The following is a 25,647-nucleotide window of genomic DNA, read 5'->3' on the forward strand; positions in this document are numbered from 1 at the left end:
CTGGATTATGTCAATATGCAGATGTGTTAGGAGTGTCCTTAGAACCTGTGTAACCTGTAAGAAGGCATGTGGGAAGCCCTATTCAATACCAGATCCTCCACCACTACCTAAGTCATGAATACAGCTTGCTTCACCCTTCAGCACAACTGGAGTGGACTTCATGGGGCCCCTGTACGTGCGGAACAGAAGCAGAGAAGAAAAGCCTTACATCTGCCTATTTACTTGTGTTAACACGAGAGCTGTTCACTTAGAAGTAATTAGTGACCTGACAGAAGAGAGCTTCCTGCAGGCCTTTTGCAGATTTGTAAGTCGTAGGTCCCTTCCAGCCACTATGATTTTTCACAACGCCTCCACCTATCTGTCAGCTGCAAGTGAGATAGAACAGTTGATGAACTCTACAATGGTCCAAGACACATTAAGGAATAGAGGCACCACATGGAAGTTTATACCAAAGAGAGTCCCCTGGTATGGGGGGTTCTGGGAGTGCCTTATTGGCCTTACCAAGATGACTCTAAAGAAAATGCTTGGGAGGACATTCATCTCACTTACTGGCCTACAAACTATAGTTACTGAAATCGAAGCAGTGCTTAATGATCATCCTATAACTTATGTTTCCTCAGATGTTAGTGATCCTGAGCCACTCACTCCTACACATCTCCTGTATGGACATCGACTCGTACCCTTACCGTATCAGTCAAAGGATGATAGTGAAATAATAATGATCCTAGTTATGGTGAAACCACTGGAGCCGCTCTAGGTACCAAAGTTACTTGGAACACACAAATACTACGAAACTTTCAACATCGTTGGAAACAAGAATATTTGACATCCCTCCGAGAGCAGCACAGGACAACTGGACACAATGAACAGTCCATCAAGGTTGGAGACATCGTACTTGTACATGATGACATTCCCAGAACCAAGTGGAAGATGGCAGTAGTAGAGCAACTAATACAAGGAGGAGATGGCTATACTAGAGCAGCAAACATCAGGTACAGCGGAGGAACAACAAACAGACCCATTGCAAAGCTCTACTCCTTGGAGGTGTTGTCGACCAATGAAGTAACTGAAACTGAGAAATCCACCAAGACTACAGCCACCAGTGATGTACCTACAGACAACTCCACTCGGGAGTCTTGTCCTACAAGGAGCTCAGCTACTAAGGCCAGGAAAAACATAGCTGAATAGTCAAGGATGTTGCTTTTGCTGGCCCCAGAGGATGTCAAGGACTGACACATCTAGTGTAATTAGTATAATTAGTATTTGTATTTAGGCAATATTGGTGTGCTGAAATTGGAGTTGTAGTATGGTTCAATTAGAATACAAACTGTGAGCACATGTTACTTCGAGTCAGCTTATCCTGCCACATCCCAACTATCACTAGTTGAGACATTGATTTGGTGGTAGCACATGATGGTTTCCCTTCGTAACGGAAGTTGTCCACATTTTTCATAGCAGCTTTTTTGATTGCAGAGATCGAGGAGTCCACAACTCCCTTGAAATCTCATAGAGCCCTCTTTGAAATCACTGCTTTTGAACTCTGAAAATTGTTGTAAAGTTCCGTATATTTCCTGTACACTTCCATATCTGCAGCATCACGTATGCTACGTCAGCATCCTTAGCGATGAAAATACAAACTCGAAGAAGAATTCTGTACATTTCTGAAAATATGTATCACATGATGATACTATAACTGGGTATCAAAGATTTTAAATGCTCTGAAATCTTGAAATCTTGCCATAAATTGCTTGAAATCTTGCCAAATCACAAAAATTTGAAATCTTGTACAGGATTCTTCAGAATTGCAGCCACCCCCGGCAGAGGTGCTTTTCAAACAGTTCTTGATTCATACTGCTGTGTAACAGGTTGAACATAGCTGACAATGAAGCGTAATGGACACTTCACATCCCTACTGTGCTCAAGATATCATAATGGAAATGCACAATAAGGATATAATACTTCTTATTGTTTTACTGTGATTTAATATCATATGCTACTCCAGCTTATTTCAGTACTTTCATTGATCTGCTGCGGTCCCTACTCTAGTTGAAAATTTCAAATTTTTTGTGTACTTGTTTATTACCGTAGATTCCCTAAAAATTCGGCAGAAATAAATTAATTCTGTTCATGTCTGGCCAAACAATTAGGAAAAAATGTACCAACCCGGTGTTATTGTTGAGTTTTTAGGGATCTATCCCTAATACAGTCTGCACGCTTCATGGCTATGTTATTAGAGATCTGCTTACTGGTTACTTTCTGGATCAAGACACACGGTAGTGTGTCGTGCGGCCCAAGAAGCCGGCGCGCAACCCCGTGAGTATATTGACAGGAAGAAAGAAAACGCAATTTTCGCACCTCCGTAGCTCTGTGCTGCCTTGATGAAACAAGACAAATTTTGCTGTGTACATTCCCTCCAACTTCAGTACTCCATATTCCAAATTTGAGCGAAATCGCTTCAGGCATTCCTGAGATATGCGACTTCAAAAATTGGCTTAGTTTCTTCGTTTTTTTTTTCTTCTTATTTTCTTCCTCTTTTCGCACACTTACAAAAACTGCTATAAAACGCGAACGCGTTATCCGATTGCCTTGCAATTTGGCACACAGAAGGGGGGTATAAAGGCGCATCTTGGTACCAACTTTGGCTGGAATACCATAAACAGGCAAAGAGTTATGAGCGATTATGCACGAAAAATAACACCAATATGTTGTCACGCCTACAGGGTAAACCGCGTATGGGAAGAAGCTGAAAATCGGTGGGTGAATAGGTTAACTATTGAACCTCAAACCTTTTGTGGTTTGAAAGAAATCGAGCTAAAAACCAGGAAGATACAGCAAAAAAATCAACAGTGTGTAACAATTACGCAATCGAGATTAGCTAATTTTTAATTTTTTAATTTTATTATTATTATTACTAGGACCGGGTCACACATAACCAAGTAAATTTGTTAATATATAAAACAACTTGTATTTGCTTTGTCTAATTGTGATGTATAATAAGTATTGTAGGATTTCCATTATCCGAACATCTGTTTCAGTTCAACATTAAAAGCATCCAGTTAAGTGAATTTGTTCAAATAAATGAAGACCATTTGTTTATATAGATTTACGTTCAACTACTCTAATAAAACATACACTTTTTCTAATAGAATGTTCACTAAATGACGAAATACTCTAATAGGTCACACATGCCCCAGTGCAGTGGTCCCTTTAATGTTCGGCCATCGATACCCAAATGTTTTGTTATTCAAACAGTAGTGACTGTTCTATTAGAGTATTTTGTTCACTGTATGTTCTATTAGAGTATTTGAATGGAATTCTGTATATAAATCAATCAGTTTTAACTTTCCATTATTTAATGAATTTAAATTATAGAAGGACCATTGTACAGATAACAAGGGGAAAGCCATGTGCATAGTGTACATACACAAAATACATGGTCATATTATAAAGTTGATGTCACCAGTACCAATACAAAGACACTGAAAGCTCAGTACAACTTCGTAACAATGTTAAAGTATGCTATCAAAATTATAGGGCAACAGATGGAACAGCCAACACAGAACAGAACTATCATAGAAAGATTGGGAGTTATCTATCACTTAATTTCATTGTATGTACACACAACAGTCACACATTGTAAGCTAATAATACAATAAAATGGATATTATAGCAATCTATTAAACAGTGGATCCTCAATAATCTGAACAGCACTGTTCTCAAGTTGATAAAAGTAGTGAAATTGTTCAGATTATTGACTATATACAGAACCCTATTCAAATACTCTAATAGAACAATAGAACAAACACTTGTTCTCAAAATACCCTAATAGAACAGTCATTTCAACTGTTGGGATTAGCAAGTGTTCAGATTACAGGAGTTTGGATTAGCAAGGATCTATACTGTCCACATACATTATAAGCTATATGCCAATAGTTTATATCATAGAATCTTAGTATGCACACTACTAACATGGCTACCCACTCCCAAAATGACTAGCTCATTACATTTATATTAGCACTGCTATTGTAGCCATCAGTACTCCGATGTAATTGTAAAGTGATAGGTTTAATTGCTACGGCAGCTATAAGCCATGTTTAGACACAAAATTAATTTCGTTCTACGAAGTGTATAGAAAAGTGTATCTACAATGGATTGGTCTTAACCAGTAGTCACACATCCAAACTGCTGCATGGTATGGTGAAAGTGATCTTTAAATAAGATGCTCAAAGCTCTACTATTATTCTCTGACATATGTGCCTATATGCACCAAATGGACAGTACTGATATGTCTAGGTAAGCTGTATACATGAAACACGAACAAATCTTATTTATAAGAACGACTGCTCATATCAGTGATTTTACACACAAGCTAGCAAATTTGCTCTAATTGTAAGACTCTGCTTGTATACATTTATCAATAGTATTACAGTCTACATGAATCTTATGTTTGACGCTGTCTGTAAGTTTACATGGAGTCAAACCCATGGCCACTAGCAAGAGTTCATAATATATAAAGAGAGGAGATCTTCCTACTTCAGTATAGCCTGTACAAATGCATATCTCGAAGTGATGATGCAATAACTACAGTCACTTTCAATGTGTTAGTTGGTCAGGTCTCTACTCAGCATTAAGTTTCAATGATCCTTGTAGTTTGGCTTCAATAAGCAGTCCACTGATGACATTGTCAACACTCCTTAACACTGTATGTGTAACTTGATATGACATCCTAAAGAAATCAAAGGTTTACTGTATTACTTTGAGATATACACCCTGTACATGATCATGATAAGTGGGTGTGGCTCACAAAAAACTAGTTTGTAGCAGGACTATGTTAAAACACTTCAACGTGAACTAATTGATCCATTGCACACATGATCCAATCCAGGTCAGACTCAGATATTTGATTACGCGTCGTGTGATCTAACCCTGTGAAAAGGATCAGTGGACAGCTCGCTGTGACTGAGCACTAAATCTGCAAGGCAAACATTTCAGCACAAGAAACATTCAGGATACAAATTCATCCATCTGTCAGCCTACAACATGTGCAACAGTGTAGTGCCAATTTATCAGTAAATTTAATAAAAATTAAATAGTGTGTATTTCGCCAAATTAACAACTGCAAATTGCCTAAATATTATTTTGTTGTTACACAGCATTTACGCATGCTTTGAGGTTATGCTATGACGTTATCACTTGGCAGCAGAAGTCTACCAAGTGAGTGGGAAAAAGACAATACCAGTTAATAACCAGTTTTTCCATACCGGTTCACAACGCTACTATACAGACAACTCTGTTCTCAGTATACATACATAATAATATTATATGGTCAACTTATATAAAGCTAATGTCCCCAATACCATGTATGACACTGAATAGGACCATTATCAACCCCATCTGCTTTATTCTCAGTAGTCTAGTTCGCACAACTTTCAAATATTTTTTTAAAATTTCTCAGCATTATCTGCATGCATAGTTCAAGGAATGGTTCACCAAAGTTTCAGCCTTCTGTGGTGAGTAGTTTTGGAATTACAGCGCTAGAAAGTAGGAAGAATAAGGAAATCAATTTGTACAGTGACTATACTAAAAATAAACTACAGGCGCTTGCATTCGTAGCCATAACTTCCATTTGGATTAGTCTAAAAAGTTGGAATTTGGCTTACAATGTTCACCATGGATTGGCAGACCAACTAAGGTATAGTTTTAGCCTTGTATTCACCTGTGCATAGGCGTATGAAGGCGGTTTTATTAAAAAAAAACATCAATAGCTTTGTTTATGTCTACTGCTCCGTAAACAAACTCACGTGACACGCAAATCATTAGGGCTACAGAAATGAAACAAAGATTTTCGAACTCCCCATGAGTAAGATGGTGTATAGTTTAATTGATTTGAATCTTCCTTCTTCGAGTATTAGCCCGAGAAAAACTTGCATAGTTTTTCTTGTAGCTTGTGTAATTTTACGAATTATTTTAAAATTTAGATTTTCTCAATACTCATGCTTGTGCGAACTAGACGGGTTTTCGCTGAGACGGTTACATATTGTAAGTTATTATACACATGTACTGTACACAGTCATACATTACAAGCTATATGTAACAACAGACATTTAACCAGAACATAATTATATTATAGTATCCTGTATGTGTACGATATATTATAGACTAGTGTTACGTGAGTAGTTAGCAACAAGTTTATAGTTGTTTGCGAGTGAATCTTCGGGTTTGTTTTGAGACGTGAACAGGCAGCACTGTTATAAGACAGAATCCTAGTACATACTCCACTAACACTGCTACCATCCACAAATTAAATAGCTCATTACATCTGCATTTGTACTGCTATTGTAGTCATTATTACTCAGTGTTAACAATATTACAGTGCTTGGTTTGATTGCTATAGTAGCTATAAACCATGTTATCTACAATAGATTTGTCTTGACCAGCAGTCGCACATCCAGTGCTGTAAAGGTATGGTAAAGGCAAATGTTCAAAGCATATTATTTATCTTATGACACGTGTGACTGCATCGTTAGTGTACAACATGCACAGTACTGATATGTCTACAGAAGCTGCATACACATGAAACACAAACAAGTCTTATAAGAATGACTGCTACATGACAAACTATTTCTTGGTGCCCCTTACTCAATCCTGAGCATAGTAAACAGTCTTTTGGCCGATAGAAATTTACCTTTTAGCTAAACAATGCTACCTTGAATGATACAAATAGTAAGTCGCCACTTATGGACTAGTCACTAAATAACAGACCACACAGCGTAGTATCAGTGATTTGACAGTAGCACAAACTTGTAAATTTGGCCCAATAATAAGACTTTTCCCCTACTGACTATAGGCTAAAATCTCGTAAGTGTATTCTAATGCTTTTGCGCATTTTAATTCTCAAATGGAATACCCTAAAAACTACCTGCAGTATAGTATTAGTTGGAGTACATTACATAGAACTAACCTCCAAGAAAGAAAACATTGTTGTTTCCACCAATAATAGTGCTTTCCCTCAAGAGCCTTGTTTAACGTGCAGGCGGCGCAGCGCATTTGAATTGGTTGCTATGAGCTACAAACCGGCCTTACTGGTTACTGGGCACGCAAACAGGTTTTACGAGTGGTAACTAACGAGTTACTGGTCGTCAGGTACTGAAAAGGGATGGCGTTATATGGAAAACTCTATTCAATAACGAATGGACGGAAGAAAAAATCCATTTTTATTTTTCCTGTTTTACTATCGTCTAACACAATCCCGGTGAGCATTTGTGTGTGTGCTAAGTAGTTTCGCTGTACATTAATTAATTATTTATGACGTCACTTATTATTATTACTTGGTTATGTAATTATTATTATTATGCTTGCCACGCCTATCAGATAAACCACTTGGGGTAATGCTTTGAAAATCGCTGGGACATGACTAAAACACGGAACGGACTGGGAAAACGGACTCACAAACGGACTGGAAAGAACTTCCCTGAAAACGTTTTTTTTTGCCATAGAAACTCACTAAATCGCTGCTACAGAGAATATAACAAGTAACAGCCTTAAACAAACCTCTACACGTGTGCTCAAGCCGCCACTATGATTAAACCCTGGGATAATTTACAAAGCGCCAGTCTGCCAGTGTGAGCGCCTGTGACAGCGAAGTTGTCGGTTAGCTACAGTTTAAACAAACAAAATAACACAGACTGTATTAGTAGTAGCCAGTGCCTTGCCAGCTGATTAAATACAACGTGGTTCCACCACGAAGCCTACCTGTCACCTGTCAAACTGAAGATCCGCCGTCAAACTAATTGCAGCAATTAACCAGACCATGAATACCAAGTAACATAGTGTCTTAACAGGCTTAAAGCTTGTGTCTTGTCTTGTTTACACATGCGAAACGAAAGTGCGCTTTTAATTAAACAAAAAATGAATTTGATTTCAGACTATCTCTAAGCGCAGGGCTTAATATCGGCTTGAGCACACTTCGACATCGAGTTCAGAGGTTTGTTTCAGGTTGTTGTTGCGTCTTTCTAGCAGCTAGACAGTGAATTTCTATGGCCAAAAAACGTTTTCAGGCAAGTTATTCTCAGTCCGTTTGCTAGTCCGTTTTCCCAGTCCGTTCCGTGTTTTAGTCATGTCCTGTCATATCTCCGTGGTCTTTATCTCAATTCCTTTCAAACCACAAAACGGCACTCCTACGATGGTTACTCCATCTACATAACAATTTTCAACTCATTCTATGAAGCGGTTTACCCTGTAGGCGTGACAACAAATCGATCTTGTTTTACGCGAATAATCGGTCATAACTCCTGAACCATTCATCGGATTTGCACCAAATTTGATGCTAGGATTCGCCTTTGGACTCCCTTTCTGTGTGCCAAATGTCAAGGCGATCGGAGCACGCGTTTACGTTTTATAGCAATTTTTGCAAGTGTACGAAAACACGAAGAAAAAAAAATCGAAACTTTGGCAGCTCGTATCTCGCTTCCTGGAGCGATTTCCTTCAAATTTGGAATGTAGACTCCCCTGGCTGGCGGGCAACTCTGTAGCACATTTGGTTCCAATCGGATAAGGGATTACCGAGATACAAAAGTGTGAAAATGACGTTTTCTTTCTTCCTGTCAATATACCCACGGTGTGCGCGCCGGCTTCTTGGGCCGTGTGTCTTGATAGCGTAAGTGACCGATTATCGAACAAAGTTTATACTTTACTTCATAAATATCTCCAGGAAAGTAGTATCAACCTCGACTTTTAACCAGGAGGTAGCGCCTTTCTTGTAGAATACCTCACGTAAGTTTGAGTAATAGTATCCGATTATAGTGTCCGTGTTATGAGTGGATTTCTGCATTCCGTAAAATATGAATTATCGAACACCGATACCTATTATCGAACGCCCATTAATTTACGTTAATCAATTATCGAACATTTTGTACCTTTTCTACTGTGGTGTCTTCAGTGCACCCTACACACTCTTAACTATTATATCAACGTGTTATCTGAAGTACCATGATACTGTAACTGAAGTATAGTTTTGATACAAGCATGCACTGGTAATCCTAAGGCTGCAGCACTTGTTGCTGTCAGACCTTCAGTGCTGGTCACTGTAAAGCGCTAATAACAATAACAATAACTTGTGAGTTACAACAGCGAATCGTTTAGTGTAAAATGCGTACAGTGAAAAATCAGCACATTACGACCAATAACACAGTCTTATTATCCTTGTTTACAACAGCCCCTTCTGTACAGTCTTCGTGGATACATCTTTTACTCAGGTAAATGACAAACAGTAAGCCCAATTCCGCCACCAAAGTCACGCTTGAGTTGTACTTCTTTCACGGCGATTCCTGTGTTCTTTTTCTTTATTTCTTCGTCAGTGGTGATGAGTATCAAGACTGCTGTGATGTCCACACATAAACTCTAAAGGATGGAAAGCTCATTAAGAATAGGCTACACTATTGGAATTCTCCATATAAACACCTTACGAGTACGCGGAATAAAATTGTAAACTTCCGAATACGTTACGTGATTTTTATGTTTGATAATAGGTACCATTTGATAATAGGTCACTTACGCTATATGTGACCGGATTTGCGAAAAGGTACCTTTTTCACACATAAAATTTGACCCATTTTTTTAACTTTCAAACTTTGTAACTTTTGTATCACTGCAAGCACGTATCTGTAATTTTCCATGAGTGTGCCTACATTATGTGGCTACATTTTGATACAAAAAGAAAGTCAATCAGTGCAAGGAGTCAACAGTTATGACATTTCATTTGCTGGTATGTCAAATGTGTGGAAAAGGTACCTTTTTGCAAATCCGGTCACATATCGTATCTAATCAAAAACAGCCAAGCTGTAAAAAAAGGTGCGGCCCCCAAAAAGGCCATGGTGAAAAAAGATGTGAAATCCAAGGTGGCGGCCAAGAAATGGCTGTGATGGTAGGTTAGGCCACTCCAAATAAATTCTCTGTTTCCCATCCACCACCCGCATCTGGTTACTGCCAGCTCTAAATATTCTATTATTCCGCATTCTTCCATTATTTTCCGGTTATTCTTGCATACTGATAGACTCAGTAAAAGCTATCTTGAAACAGTGTCAGCTCACGTGTCAGCAGTGCTATCAAGTCAGCACAAACGTCGCGTTTGTGTTATTTTTGCAACTTACTAAGGAAGGAACAAGTTCAAGGATGCTTTTATGCAGCCTTTTTGGCTGTTCCAGGAAAATAATGGCTTGAAAGGCTAGCCAATCTTATAATGAAAAATGGAAATGGACCGCCCGCCCGCATGCGAATATGCCAGTGTCCAGGTTGGGAAACAGAGAATTTATTTGGAGTGGCCTTAATGGTAAAAAATTTAATAATGACAATTCAGGTGAATTTGGTGCCAAGACCAAGTGACACAAAATTCACCTGAATTTTCGTTATTAAAATTTTTACCATTAACCTACCATCACAGCCATTTCTTGGCCGCCACCTTGGATTTCACATCTTTTTTCACCATGGCCTTTTTGGGGGCCGCACCTTTTTTACAGCTTGGCTGTTTTTGATTAGATATCACTTCTTTTTGTATTTGTATACTGCAAAGCCAGCCTATGGCTGGATTTGGGGCTTTTTTAACCCATGTGTTTTTTTATTTATCACAGGAAGAAGAAAGAACTTACAGAAGATTTTTAATACTTCAATTATTTTTGATTTTATTAGTAATTATACAAATTATATACATATATTCATTACATGCCCATTATTCCCCACAGGATATTTTTTAGCAGCTGATCTCTCTACTGGGTGACTTAAAATATAGTTGTACTATATACAGGATGGTTTCTTTGTAGCTGAACTCTCTACAAGGCGGCCTCTTCTAGCTGATTTCTCTACAGGGCGATTTGTTTCTAGCTGAACTCTCTACAGGTTATTTGTTTGCAGCTAAACTCTCTACATCGATGGTGGTTTCTTTGTAGCTGAACTCTCTACATGATGGTTTCTTTGTAGCTGAACTCTCTACAAGGTGACTTCTTTTAGCTGATCCCTCTATAGGGTGATTTGTTTGCAGCTGAACTCTTTACGTGGTGATTTCTTTGTAGCTGAACTCTCTACAGGGTGGTTTGTTTCTAGCTTATCTCTCTACAGGTTGATTTGCGTGTAACTGATTTCTCTACAAGCTGATTTGTTTGTAACTGATCTCTCGGCAGGTTCATTTGTTTCTAGCTGATCTCTCTACAAGTTGATTTGTTTGTTGCTGATCACTCTAAAGATTGATTTGTTTGTAGCTGAACTCTCTGCAAAGTGTTTTGTTTGTAGCTGATCTCTCTACAGGGTAATTTGTTTGTAGCTGAACTCTCTGCACAGTGACTTGTGTGTAGCTGAATCCTCTAGAGAGTGATTTAATTGTAGGCGAACTCTCTACAGGGTGTATGACTTGTTTATAGCTGAACTCTCTTCAGTGTGACTTGTAATGTTCTGAATCTCTACAGTGATATAATTGTAGCTTAATTCTCCACAGGGTGACTTGCTTCTTGCTGAACTGTCTATAAGATTAACTGTTTGCAGCTGAAGCCCTACAGAATAGCTTGTAATGTAATAGAATTCTATAATGGAGTAAATAAATTAGCTGAATGCTCTATTAGGGTGACTGTTCTATTAGAGTATCTCGATCTCGCATTTGCTACACGGAGTTGGCTTTCGAATCATAACTCAGTGGTTGGTAATCCTATTCTTCTGTACTACTGCAAGGACTTTCTATGAAGATTATTCCAGCTATAAACCGATTTTCAGCTCATTGCTCTTAGCGGTTTGCCTAGTAGGCGTAAAAACTAATACTTTTTTATTACTAAAAATCAATCGCATAATTGTGACACAGGTTGGGTTTTGTGTCATATCTCCGTGGTCTTAATCTCGATTCCTTTCAAACCACCAAAAGGCACTCCTACGATGGTTACTCCATCTACATAGCAATTTTCAACTCATTCCATGAAGCGGTTTACCCTGTAGGCGTGACAACAAATCGATCTTGTTTTACGCGAATAATCGGTCATAACTCCTGAACCAGTCATCGGATGTGCACCAAATTTGATGCTAGGATTCGTCTTTGGACTCCCTTTCTGTGTGCCAAATTGCAAGGCGATCGGAGCACGCGTTTGCGTTTTATAGCAATTTTTGCAATTGTGTGAAAAGACGAAGAAGAAAAAAAAAACGAAGAAAAAAAACAAAACTTTGGCCACTCATATCTCGGAAATGGCTTGAGTTATTTCCTTCAAATTTGGAATGTAGACTCCCCTAGCTGGCGGGCAACTCTGCAGCAAATTGGGTTTCAATCGGATAAGCTATCACCGAGATACAAAAGTGTGAAAATCACGTTTTCTTTCTTCCTGTCAATATACTCACGGTGTGGCGCGCCGGCTTCTTGGGCCGCACGACACACTACCGTGTGTCTTGATCGTGATATGTCGTGTGCAATAATCGTGATAGGAAAATATCCTATATCGTACACCACTATTACTAACTTGCTGCATGATATTAATGATTGCAAAGTTAACTGCTAGTAAGGACCACATGTACGACAACAAAGGGGCATTGGACAAAAAGCACATAGAAAAGTGTCAAAAGGCATGGCAAGGCTGTTTATCCCTCCCTAACTCCCTCCCTTTGGTACTGGCAATTAAAAACATTATCTTAAGACAATAACAAAGGGGTCTGGACACGGGACTAGCTTAGAACCCAACAAAATAGACTACTTAAAGTGTAGCCTGGAATTTCTCAATTCAGACTTCTAATGGGGGTATGGGGGAATAAGTGCACCACAGGAAGTCTCATTTGGGAGACTTAGGTAACTCCACTTCCCTCATTATCCATCCTGAGATTAGCTCAGGGTGTGAAAGTGCAGGTCTTTCGCCTAGGAGCCTGTTGAAATTCTTGTGGCTTCCACAGAATACTGAAAACCCCAAGAATTCCTACCTCCAAGCTATCTTAGTAAAACATGCAGTACTAAGTAGTGTTTAGAAAAGTGTTCTGAACATGGACCAATTATAAGGCTTATAGGAGAATCCATGAAACCCTGCACACCTTACCAAAACAACTACCATCTGTTGACAGTAGCAACTAACTCACAACAGGATCACACTGGCGGCTTATGGTTCTAACAGCAAGGAGTGCATTATTCTAACAGAACAGTCACTGAAATGATTAGGCAGTGGTAACCTTCTATATACTGTTTCAATTTATAGTTGACCTCGCACATCTCAAATAAGTTCAGATATAAATTTGAGCAATGATGATTCATCAAGTTACCATATCTGGGAAACAGGCAATATTTACAGATACAAATCTAATCTGCTTACATCATGGGATAGCAGCTCAAGGATAACTTTACCAATTACTACCACACAATAAGTCAGGGGCACGTCCAAGATATTTCAAGGTGGTTTCCAGATTTTAGTGGTAGTGAGTTATATGTACAGATGTAAGAGTCTGGGGCACAGCCAGATTTTGAGCATTAAAATGCTTGAAAATTTTAGAAAAATTCATCTTTTCATGGATTTTATAAACTACACCGTATTTAAAATTTCAAGTTATAGAATTATAGTCTTACATTTCAAAGAGGGTTTCCAGAACCCCAGGAACCCCTCCCTAAATACACCCCTGTAAGTTGCATGGGAAGGGTAGAGATAAAGGTGTCCAAATGAATACTTCTTTGTCTGAGCAATGATTTTTTGGACAGTGGCTTTCGAAGGTCACAACAACCACAGGATATAACCAAATCCTTTCAAATTTTATACATATATGGAAGTTATAGTCATAGGTCTTCATAATAGTGCCATAAATGATTGGCTCGCATTGCTTTTCATTGTATCTGAAATCTCATGGTGGCTGATAATACCTACTTTCCCGGTGTCAGACATAATTTAAACTTACTTGCCATTTTTGCATATGTGTATTATTCTGAGGTAGCCATTCTATAAAGATATCTCAATTGAATTGTTGCTATGTACATATGTTTGGGTTTCAGATTGTCACATCATAAATTTCTTTATACCTAGTTGGATTTTAAGAAGGAATGTACCTTGATGCTTTACAACAAATATTGACTAATTTCTAAAATTTCTGTCTTGAAAACAAATCACAGTGGTTATTTCTAATTAATTATAAATCATGCATGTGTTACTCACCATTAACAGTAAATCATGTGCTATGCTGTCAGTTAATACAAAAATAAAAGAGGGTTAAACATAACCATATAACCCTCCGAATTTGAGGTACATTGGATAAAGCATGAGTGTGATTGATGTGATGCAAATAATTAGTATAGGTAATCACACACATTTGAGTGCAATTTTGGCTGTTACGAGTACAATTATTCCACAATTGCACGAAAATGCGTGTGATTGCCTACTAACCACATAGTGACCACCCTTCGTGGTTTGTAGTACACATCTATCCTGTTCTATGTGGCCATTAACTTCTACCAGGTGATTGCATCATCCTTCTTTGTATCACATCATTTGCTGTTGCACTTAAAAGGCTTCACGTGTCAGCAATTCTGATTGGCTACTCAAAATGACTACATATGTTGCACTTAATAGGCTTCTATTGTCAGCTTATTTGATTGGCTATTCATTATATCACTTTCTTGTTGCACTTAAAAGGCTTCTGTTATTCCGCTATTTTATTGGCTACTTTACAGTGCAATTACAGAAACAAGGTCATGCGATTTGGGATTAATTGCACTCCTACTATTGGGACTAATGTATGGCAAATTAAATCACCATGTGATTATAGTGAAAATGAGATGAACTTTAAATCTATGCATCTCAGCTAAGCCAATGCTGTTGCAGGCTTTAAATTGCCTGTAATCATTGCTGGTAGGTTGAAATGACTCTTGATTTTACCACATCATACTGAAACTCATCAGCTTCTAATACTTCAAAGTACTTATGGGTGGATGAAATAGACAGGGTTTCACCAGGAAGTTCAACATTTATACAGTAAGTTAGTCTACCATGTTTTGTAGCAATTGTTGCATGACAAAATTCATTCTGAGAAAATCCTCACTTATTAACTAATGTGGTCATATCCTCTTCTGATTTAGAATGTACAATCTCAAGTCATCTAAATAAAGTAGATGAGAAACAGCAATCTCATGCACAACAAATCCCTTATGATGATCACATAATACACTGGTGAGTGGAAACAAGCTCATATAACAAAAAATAAAGGGATAAAGAATCCCCCTGAAAGATACCATGTCTACTGTTGACATAACCCAATAGTCTGTCACTCAGAGTAAGGCCACATAGATACAGAAAGTTACGCACATTATCAGCTACTTTGTACATTCTCAACACTTCAAGGAGCCAAGAGTGGGGTACCGAGTCATATGCTTTGCAATAATCTATCCAATTCATCCTCAGATTCTGTCAGTTTCTTGTAGTAATATGTATCACCAGCTTGTCCACCAACAGGTGGTCCTTTGTACCCTTACACCTCTTTTTGCACCCTTCTACTCCCACGGCTAACTATACTAAGCATCTAGATGATATAAGACTTCATTGGGCAAAATAGATGTAATTAACATGTTCTAGGGCGGTAATTACTTACAACTTGAGATGGGACCAATGTCCTTATTCTTCATGACCAAAACTGTTCTTCCAAGTACCAGCCACTCAAGAATAATTTCACCATCAAGGGTGTTCTGTATTTGTACAGCCAATCTACTTTGTAAAGCAGTAGAATGCTTGATCCAAAAAATGAATTCCATCTAATCCTGCTGCTTATCAGTTCCTTATTTTTTATTATTATAGAAATACGTATACTGCATGAGGAACTTAACAAGACGTATTTTTTTTGTCTGAATACTGAAATGTAACAAAAAATGACAATTAAAAAAGCAGCTAAAATTACCAGCCAATTAGAGTTAAAAGAAATTAATTAAATTTAATTAGTTAATTAAATTACTTTAATTAATGTAATAATTAATGTAACAGCTAATCGTAACTACTGCTGAACTTTTAAGAAAGGCAACAAGCTAGGTGTTTCAGAAAATGTGGGCCACAAAGACCATCCACAGAAGACAAAGTAAGTGGAGTAAAACTTGCCCTACGCACTACAAGCAAAAGTATAGTTTCTCTGCCTCTCATTTTCTGCAGAGCTCAGAACAGACTGTGGGGAGTGAGACAAATAAGAACGAGCATCAGTGTCAACAACACGCATGTCAAATATGGCCTCGGACTGTCTTTGACACACACCACATACACCAAGATCAGTAACAAGGGCACACTGATTTTCATCACATGTAGATTCTTTAGATATATCTCGAATACAGTCACGGACCTCATTGTGTAATAATTAAGCCACTCTTTTACAAGTAAGGATGTTGAAGCCATCAAAACTGGAGGGAAAAAAACCAACAGAGGTTTTCGATACCTCACTCCTAGGATATCCCAAAATTCTTTAGTAGTTAAGTCAAACTGATTCTGTTCAACAGATACAACAGATAGCCAAACTGACATAGTGTTATCACAAGCATTTTGAATAGATCGTTGATGAAAAGAATCAAATTGTTGAAGAATGTTTGCATACAATTGGTCAAGGCATTGCTCACATGACTTGGGATAATCAGATCTAGCAGAGAATACAGTAGTTTCATGAGCAGCAATCTCAGACAATGAGTGGTTAATGATAGTGTCGACAGTGCACTTGGTGGAGTTCTTGATGCAGTATACAAAATTGGAGCAGAAACACATGCTGATGGAATACCAAGGCCACCATATTTGACAGGGAGAAAAAATAACTGGCGCTCCAGTAAAGAAATCTCAGTTCCGAACACAGCTGGCAGAAAAACTGAAAAAAATTGTGGCATTATTTATTTATTTGAATATTTACCATGTAATTTAACCCCATTTCTTATTATCTTTAGTACTTGGTTGTATAATTATTATTATACAGGAAACAAATAAGGCACAAGGCCTGTAAAGTCCTGATCCTATGATACAAAAGTAAACAAAAATTACAGATCAAATTTAACATTCTCATAGATAGTGCTTGAAATAGCGTCAAAATATTCCGCTGTCAAAATGTCTGGACAAAGTCACCAATGACCTGTCATTAATTGTGGTTGTCCAGTCACATTCAAAATGTACTTCAGCATGCAAAGCATGCTCATTCTAGGATCTAGGGGCATGCCCCCTCCCCCTCTCCTCCCAAAGGAAATTTTTAAAGTTACGTCTGAGATCACATCTGAATGCATTTTGAAAGGGTAAGTTTAATCTGTGAATCACTTACAAACATTTTACCATATACAGATGTACGTATGATTAATTTTATTTTGATAGGAAACAAGAATTGATCAGTTTGTGTTATTGTACAATGACAATTTGTATCTTACAAATAATATCACAACAAAATGTTACAATTATTGAATGTATTATTTCACTGATAAGTGATATGGTCATAAACAGTCATAGTTATAGCTAATTCAAACTCACAAATAACTCCCATCTTTAATAGTGAAGATTTTCTTTAGCGATTGTGTATGCAATATCCATTTTTCTTTAATCTTCAACCTGGCAGCCTTGCTAAGGTTGGTTTGAGCCATTGCCCTTACAACCGGTGCATATTCCATCAAGATACTGGCTGCTTCCTTGGCTTCCAATGCCATTGCTTGCTTGTACATATTGGTTGCCATGTGATCCTTGATGGTCAAAGCGCAAATATTGGTCGTGCCTTCAATAAAGGCATGCCTATAGTGTTGCATCGAGCAGAGCTGCTTATCATTAAACTTACAACAAACTCCACATTTATTGCATGGTCACGTGCTCGGGATCACCAGACGCTGTTTCAAACCCAAGTTCAAACCGCAGCTATCGTATCATCTGAAGACTTTTATCATTTCAGGCACCAACTTCTCCACTGTTTTCTTTGCTACTACACACTTCTGCAACCATTGCTAGCAGTATCTTCACTAGTTCTCTTGTGTCTGGACAATTTGTCTGGATAAATAGGAACTTATCCAGACATTCCGTGTATTGTCCAGTTGTCGAACGTCATTTCGAGCACTGCTCATAGAAAAGCCTTCTCAGGAACTAAACCAGGGACCTCCAGTGTGTGAACCCAGAGCCGTAACCACTGTGCTACAAGGTTTCATCAGAGCTCCACTAGTTTACCTTTCTCCTTACCAGTTTATAAACCCTATCATTCAGCCATTTGCTGCTCAACACAGCCATCTCACTAACCAAACCCTCAACACAACAAACAAGTGGATGCAGAAAATTCCCTGCTACAGATTTATGTGCATTGCACTAACTCTATGAATATACATCATTTTAGACACAAATACCAAATGTTGCCACAGTAACAACAGCTATCAGTAAATTTTCTTTTTCAGCCACGCCCTTCTCTCCATGTTCAACTCTTTCTATACCACTTATACAGTTGAATTTAGTTTACTGGAACATTTTTGCTTTGTATTTAGCTCACACGCACATAGTATAGAAAGTGTCTAATCTTGAGGACTATTACACATCAAACACGTGATGCATTTCTATTGGGCATAAGTCATAGATGCATGAAAACCGAGTAACTGTATGATACACACTTGTCTGTAGCATAGCACAACACTTGTTTCCATAAAACATGACACACTACCTTGGGCCCTGATCCTTGAGTACCATATTTCTATTTATGTACAACTGCTGCAAAGATCATTACTTATCAGTAAAACCAGTGGCATGAATTCTCAGCATTACCATACATTACTTAATAAATAATATTGGGGTGAATCATTGGTAATGGTAATAGATGACATATTATGGTAATAAGTGACACTGATACAATGCTATTTATCAAGCAACATTAATACACAAGCCAATACTATTCATACAAGCAACATCATTACCATATATATCTTCAACTGGATCAAGACCAAGATTAACTCTTGTCACATTTGTGAGAGTAACTTCCAGTGATTTCCATGTAGTATTTGCTTTTAGTTTTAACCACTTATCCAAAATCTTTTGGAGACAGGTAACACTTTGATGAGGATAATCCTTCTCAACAACATCAAGGAGTTCAAGATCTAATCCTAGCTCTAAACCAATATCTTTCCACAAATTAGCATGTTTCTTGATAACATATCTGTTAAGATCCCTCATTGTTGGAGTATTATTTTCTATAGGGAAAGTTAATTCAATCAACTCTTAAGTGTAAGCAGAAATAACAATATTATTAATTATATTGTTATGTGCATAGTGTGACTACTTGTACAGAAATGATAATCTAGATAAAAATAGTTCAGTTACAACAGTAATGTGACTCAAAAAATATCCATGTCAAGCAGCCAAAAGTGAGGCCTTCAGTTGTGACATCATACTGTAGTGATTATTAATATCAATCAATTAAACAATAAACAATTTGTGTGAGATCACTAAGATATTGTATTGATTATCATTGCATGTATAATACCGACTGCATGGGTGGATGTCTTCCAAGAAACTTATAGGCTATTTCAAATTGAATATTAGGGTCTATTCATGGTTATGGAATTTTTTTAAAATCAGGTTTTCTGAGATTTAACCTGGCAGTATATTCGCTGGCCATTTTGGCCATTTTACAAAATTACACTCTCTGAGAGGTATAACAACAAATATTTGTGAAATTAATATTTGGCGATTCGTTATAAAATTGTAGTTGGAGAAAATTTAATTTGGCAAAATGCTCTCACAGATAAATTGGCAGTGCACTCAAGTGGTGTAAGGATAAAGTGTGCATGCTGTAGTGTACTATCCTTTTTGTGCTGAATGATATGGATTCATGCATGAGTCTACAACTGGCCTAATCGTTAACTGGATCTGGATCTGACCCACTTTACCGGGTCCTGCTGCATGCAGCCCAATTTAATTCGTGGACCACACCCACTTATAGGATCATTGCTGTCTGTAGGCATACGTAGAGCCTCACCCGTTTATCAATGACTGCGCGTCTGTTGCTATACGGTGAAGCCATGCCCACTAATCGAATGTACTAGTTGTACTAGCATAGTCCGTAAGCCACGCCCATTTGCATCATGGAACAATCAAGTACTATCCATGAAGGTTTATTTCAACAAATGCTATCAAACACAAGGTATGAAATAATATTGACGAAATTAAAATTTGGTGGTTTAGAAACAAATCGCCAAATTTATACTGTAGTTCACCACCAAGCATACTATTTAAGAAACTGGGTAAACTTGGGCTCTCATTGTATATGTACCCTAGGAGACTCTTAAATATTAAATGATCTGATACTGAATCTGAGAGCATTTTAAGGTTGCATATGCAATTTTTAACCTGGGAAATTTTTACATATTAAACACTCTTGAGATTGAATCTGAGAGCATATTAAAGTTTTGTGTGCCATTTTAAAAACAAGCTAACCTAAGTATAGGGTAACAATCACCCACAATTTTAGGGGGTGAGTCTGAGATTTTAAGGGGTGGGGGGAAGATTTCCCCCTAACAGTCCTAGAATAAACACTGCTCACCACTTTTTGGCTGGAATAGAAAAAAACTTGCGAACTTGGCGAAGCTAAAACTAAAAGAAGTGAACATTCTGCAATACTTTGCATATATTTAATGGCAACAATTGACAGAAAAACAACACTTATCTAACTTGTATTCCACTCAGAACAGCTCCATGTTGACTTTGTATGTCTTAAGCACCTCTAAAAATAATTATTTTTTGTTTAGCTTTGACTTTGTGTGACATTTCTTATAGTTATCTCTTATTAATAATGCAAATGACAAGATTAAAGTGTTAAACAGGAACTTTTCAATCACTGATCAGTTTTATCATTGAACACTTTCCAGGTAACTAGCTAGTTAGCACCATTCACACAGTATATGCCAGCTCAAGACAGCATATCTTGAAGTATGCAGTTTCAAAATTTTTCTGCGGGGCATGCCCCCTGACTGAAACTTACCACTTTTTCTTTTACTCTGACTCCCATGGTATGGATAATATGTCATGATAAATAAAGTCACTATTATGCAGTAATAGATATCTAATCAAAAACAGCCAAGCTGTAAAAAAAGGAGTGCGGCCCTTGAAAAGGCTATGGTGAAAACAGATGTGAAATCCAAGGTGGCGGCCAAGAAATGGCTGTGGTGGTAGGTTAATGGTAAAAATTTTAATAACGACAATTCCGGTGAATTTTGTGCCAATTGACCAAGCAGCACCAAATTCACCTGAATTGTCGTTATTAAAATTTTTACCATTAACCTACCATCACAGCCATTTCTTGGCCGCCACCTTGGATTTCACATCTTTTTTCACCATAGCCTTTTCAAGGGCCGCACTCCTTTTTTTACAGCTTGGCTGTTTTTGATTAGATTTCAATTCTTTTTGTATTTGTATACCCCAAAGCCGGCCTATGGCCAGCTTTGGGACTTTTTAACCTATATATTTTTCTTTACCACAGGAAAAAGAAAAAGATGAAGCAGATTTTATAAATACTTTAACTCATTCTGATTTTATCAGTAAATGTACAAATTATATATATAATGCATCTATCAAGAGTTCATTATATTATGAACTCTTGCATATATTTATTACATGTCAATTAATCCCCACAGGATAATTTGCAGCTGATCTCTCTACTGGGTGACTTGAAATGTAGCTGAACTCTCTACAGGGTGATCTGCTTGTATGTAGATGAGCTCTTTACAGGATTCTCTCTACAGGGTGACTTGTTTCTAGCTGGTCTCTCTACAGGGAGATTTGTTTGTAGCTGAATTCTCTACAGGGTGATTTGTTTGCAGCTGAACTCTCTACATGGTGGTTGCTTTAATTTGTAGCTGAACTCTCTAAAAGGTGACTTCTTATAGCTGAACTCTCTACAGGGTGATCTTTTCATAGCTGAACTCTCTACAGGATGATTTGTTTGCAGCGGAACTCTCTACATGATGATTACTTTGTAGCTGAACTCTCTACAGGGTGATTTGTTTGTAGCTGAAATCCCTACAGGTGATTTGTTTGTAGCTGAACTCTCTACAAGGTGATACTTCTAGGTGATCTCTCTACAGGATGACTTGTTTCTAACTGAACTCTCAACAGGGTGATCTGTTCATAGCTGAACTTTCTACTGGGTGATTTGTTTGCAGCTGAACTCTCTACATGGTGGTTTCTTTGTAGCTGAACTCTCTACAATGTGACTTCTTCTAGCAGAACTCTCTACAGGGTGACTTGTTTCTAGCTGATCTCTCTACAGTGTGACTTGTTTCTAACTGAACTCTCAACAGGGTGATCTGTTCATAGCTGAACTTTCTACTGGGTGATTTGTTTGCAGCTGAACTCTCTACATGGTAGTTTCTTTGTAGCTGAATTCTCTACAATGTGACTTATTCTAGCTGAACTCTCTACAAGGTGACTTGTTTTCTAGCTGATCTCTCTACAGGGTGACTTGTTTCTAGCTGAACTCTCAACAGGGTGATCTGTTCATAGCTGAACTTTCTACTGGGTGATTTGTTTGCAGCTGAACTCTCTACATGGTGGTTTCTTTGTAGCTGAACTCTCTACAATGTGACTTCTTCTAGCAGAACTCTCTACAGGGTGACTTGTTTCTAGCTGATCTCTCTACAGTGTGACTTGTTTCTAGCTGATCTCTCTGCAGGGTGATCTGTTCATAGCTGAACTTTCTACAGGGTGATTTGTTTGCAGCTGAACTCTCTACATGGTAGTTTCTTTGTAGCTGAATTCTCTACAATGTGACTTATTCTAGCTGAACTCTCTACAAGGTGACTTGTTTTCTAGCTGATCTCTCTACAGGGTGACTTGTTTCTAGCTGAACTCTCTACAGGTGATTTGTTTGTAGCTGAACTCTCTACATGATGGTTTTGTTGTAGCTGAACTCTCTACAAGGTAACTTCTTCTAGCTGATCTTTTTACAGGGCATATTTGTTTGTAGCTGAGTTCTCTACAGGGTGATTTGTTTGCAGCTGAACTCTCTACAGGGTGACTTGTTTCTAGCTTAACTCTCTACAGGTGAGTTGTTTGCAGCTGAACTCTGGTTTCTTTGTAGCTGAACTCTCTACAAGGTAACTTCTTCTAGCTGATCTTTTTACAGGGCATATTTGTTTTGTAGCTGAGTTCTCTACAGGGTGATTTGTTTGCAGCTGAACTCTCTACATGGGAGTTTCATTGTAACTGAACTCTCTACAATGTGACTTCTTCTAGCTGAACTCTCTACAGGGTGACTTGTTTCTAGCTGATCTCTCTACAGGGTGACTTGTTTCTAGCTGAACTCTCTACAGGTGATTTGTTTGCAGCTGAACTCTGGTTTCTTTGTAGCTGAACTCTCTACAAGGTAACTTCTTCTAGCTGATCTATCTACAGGGTGATTTGTTTGTAGCTGAATTCTCTACAGGGTGATTTATTTGCAGCTGAACTCTCTACAAGGTGACTTCTTCTAGCTGAACTCTCTACAGAGTGAACAATTTTTTTGCAGCTGAACTCTCTACATGGTGGTAGCTTTGTAGCTGAACTCTCTAAAAGGTGACTTATTCTAGCTGAACTCTCTACAGGGTGATCTTTTCATAGCTGAACTCTCTACAGGATGATTTGTTTGCAGCTGAACTCTCTACATGATGATTTCATTGTAGCTGAACTCTCTACAGGGTGATTTGTTTGTAGCTGAACTCCCTACAAGGTAACTTCTTCTAGCTGATCTATCTACAGGGCGATTTGTTTGTAGCTGAGTTCTCTACAGGGTGTTTGTTTGCAGCTGAACTCTCTACAATGTGACTTCTTCTAGCTGAACTCTCTACAGGGTGACTTGTTTCTAGCTGAACTCTCTACAGGTGATTTGTTTGCAGCTGAACTCTCTACATGGTGGTTTCTTTGTAGCTGAACTCTCTACAAGGTAATTTCTTCTAGCTGATCTTTCTACAGGGTGATTTGTTTGTAGCTGAATTCTCTACAGGGTGATTTATTTGCAGCTGAACTCTCTACAAGGTGACTTTTTCTAGCTGAACTCTCTACAGAGTGATTGATTTTTTTGCAGCTGAACTCTCTACATTGTGGTTTCTTTGTAACTGAACTCTCTACAGTGTGATTTGTTTGTAGCTGAACTCTCTACAGGGTGATCTGTTCGTAGCTGAACTCCCTACAAGGTAACTTCTTCTAGCTGATCTTTCTACAGGGCGATTTGTTTGTAGCTGAGTTCTCTACAGGGTGATTTGTTTGCAGCTGAACTCTCTACATGGTAGTTTCTTTGTAGCTGAACTCTCTACAATGTGACTTCTTCTAGCTGAACTCTCTACAGGGTGACTTGTTTCTAGCTGATCTCTCTACAGGGTGACTTGTTTCTAGCTGAACTCTCCACAGGGGATTTGTTTGCAGCTGAACTCTCTACAAGGTAACTTCTTCTACCTGATCTTTCTACAGGGTGATTTGTTTGTAGCTGAATTCTCTACAGGGTGACTTGTTTCTAGCTGATCTCTGTACAGGGTGACTTGTTCCTGCTGAACTCTCTACAGGTGATTTGTTTGCAGCTGAACTCTTTTACATGGTGGTTTCTTTGTAGCTGAACTCTCTACAAGGTTACTTGATCTCTCTACAACATGACTTGTTTCTAACTGAACTCTCTACAGTGTGATCTGTTCATAGCGGAACTTTCTACTGGGTGATTTGTTTGTAGCTGAACACTTTGCATGATTGTTTCTTTGTAACTGAACTCTCTACATGGCAACTTCTTCTAGCTGATCTCTCTACAGGGCAATTTGTTTGAGCTGAACTCTCTACATGATGGTTTCTTTGTAGCTGAACTCTCTATTAGGTACCTTCTTCTGGCTGATCTGACTACAGAGTGACTTGTTTGTAACTGAATTCCCTACAGAATAATTTGCAACGTAATATAATTGAGTAAATTATAAATGCAGCTGAATGCTTTATTAGGGTGACTGTTCTATTAGAGTATCTCGATCTCGCATTTGCTACACGTAGTTGCGTTTCGAATCATAACTTTTTTTTTTTTTTTTCCTCCGGCCCTAAGTGGTTTGTAATCTGATTCTTCTGTACTGCTGCAAGGACTTTCTATGATGATTATTCCAGCTACACACTGATTTTCAGCTCATTGCTCCAAGGGGTTTGCCTGATAGACACGAAAACTAATAGTATTTTTATTCATAAAAATCGATCGCGTAATTTTGACACAGGTCGGGTTTTGTGTCATATCTCCGTGGTCTTTATCCCGATTCCTTTCAAACCACAAAAAGGCACTCCTACGATGGTTGCTCCATCTACATAGCAATTTTCAACTGATTCCTCAAAGGAGTTTACCCTATAGGCGTGACAGACCTTCGACCTTATTTTACGCAAATAATCGGTCATAACTCCGTGAATGTTCATCGGATTCCTACCAAAGTTGGTACAGAGATCTGCCTTAATGAGCCCTTTAAGTGTGCCAAATTTCAGCCCGATCCGAGCACGAATTCGTGTTTTATGGCGGATTTTGCGAAATGTGCGAAATGAAGAAGAAGAAAAAAACGAAGAAATTAAAACGAAATTTTGTTCGCTTGTATCTCGGAAATGGCTGGAGTGATTTTCTTCAAATTTGGTGTGTAGACTCCCCTTGCAGGCCGGCACCTCTCTAGCAAATTTGGTTCCAATCGGATAAGGGATCACAGAGCTACATAGGTGT

At 38.2% G+C, this 25,647-nt stretch overlaps 1 protein-coding gene across 2 annotated transcripts in view; it reads right to left on the reverse strand.

The window, feature by feature from the left end:
* LOC136245477 (uncharacterized) overlaps window positions 1–25,647 on the reverse strand; it is a 113,994-nt gene that overhangs the window by 83,391 nt on the left and 4,956 nt on the right. The window contains exon 3 of one of the 2 annotated variants that reach the window (XM_066037019.1): window positions 18,869–19,141. In XM_066037019.1, coding sequence (XP_065893091.1) covers window positions 18,869–19,141 — 273 coding nt within the window. Of the gene's footprint in view, window positions 1–6,961; window positions 7,149–18,868; window positions 19,142–25,647 lie in introns of those variants that run through there. The other variant, XM_066037020.1, reaches the window with a different exon arrangement.

The sequence above is a fragment of the Dysidea avara genome, chromosome 15, assembly GCF_963678975.1.
Source record: "Dysidea avara chromosome 15, odDysAvar1.4, whole genome shotgun sequence".
NCBI classification, from domain to species: domain Eukaryota; kingdom Metazoa; phylum Porifera; class Demospongiae; order Dictyoceratida; family Dysideidae; genus Dysidea; species Dysidea avara.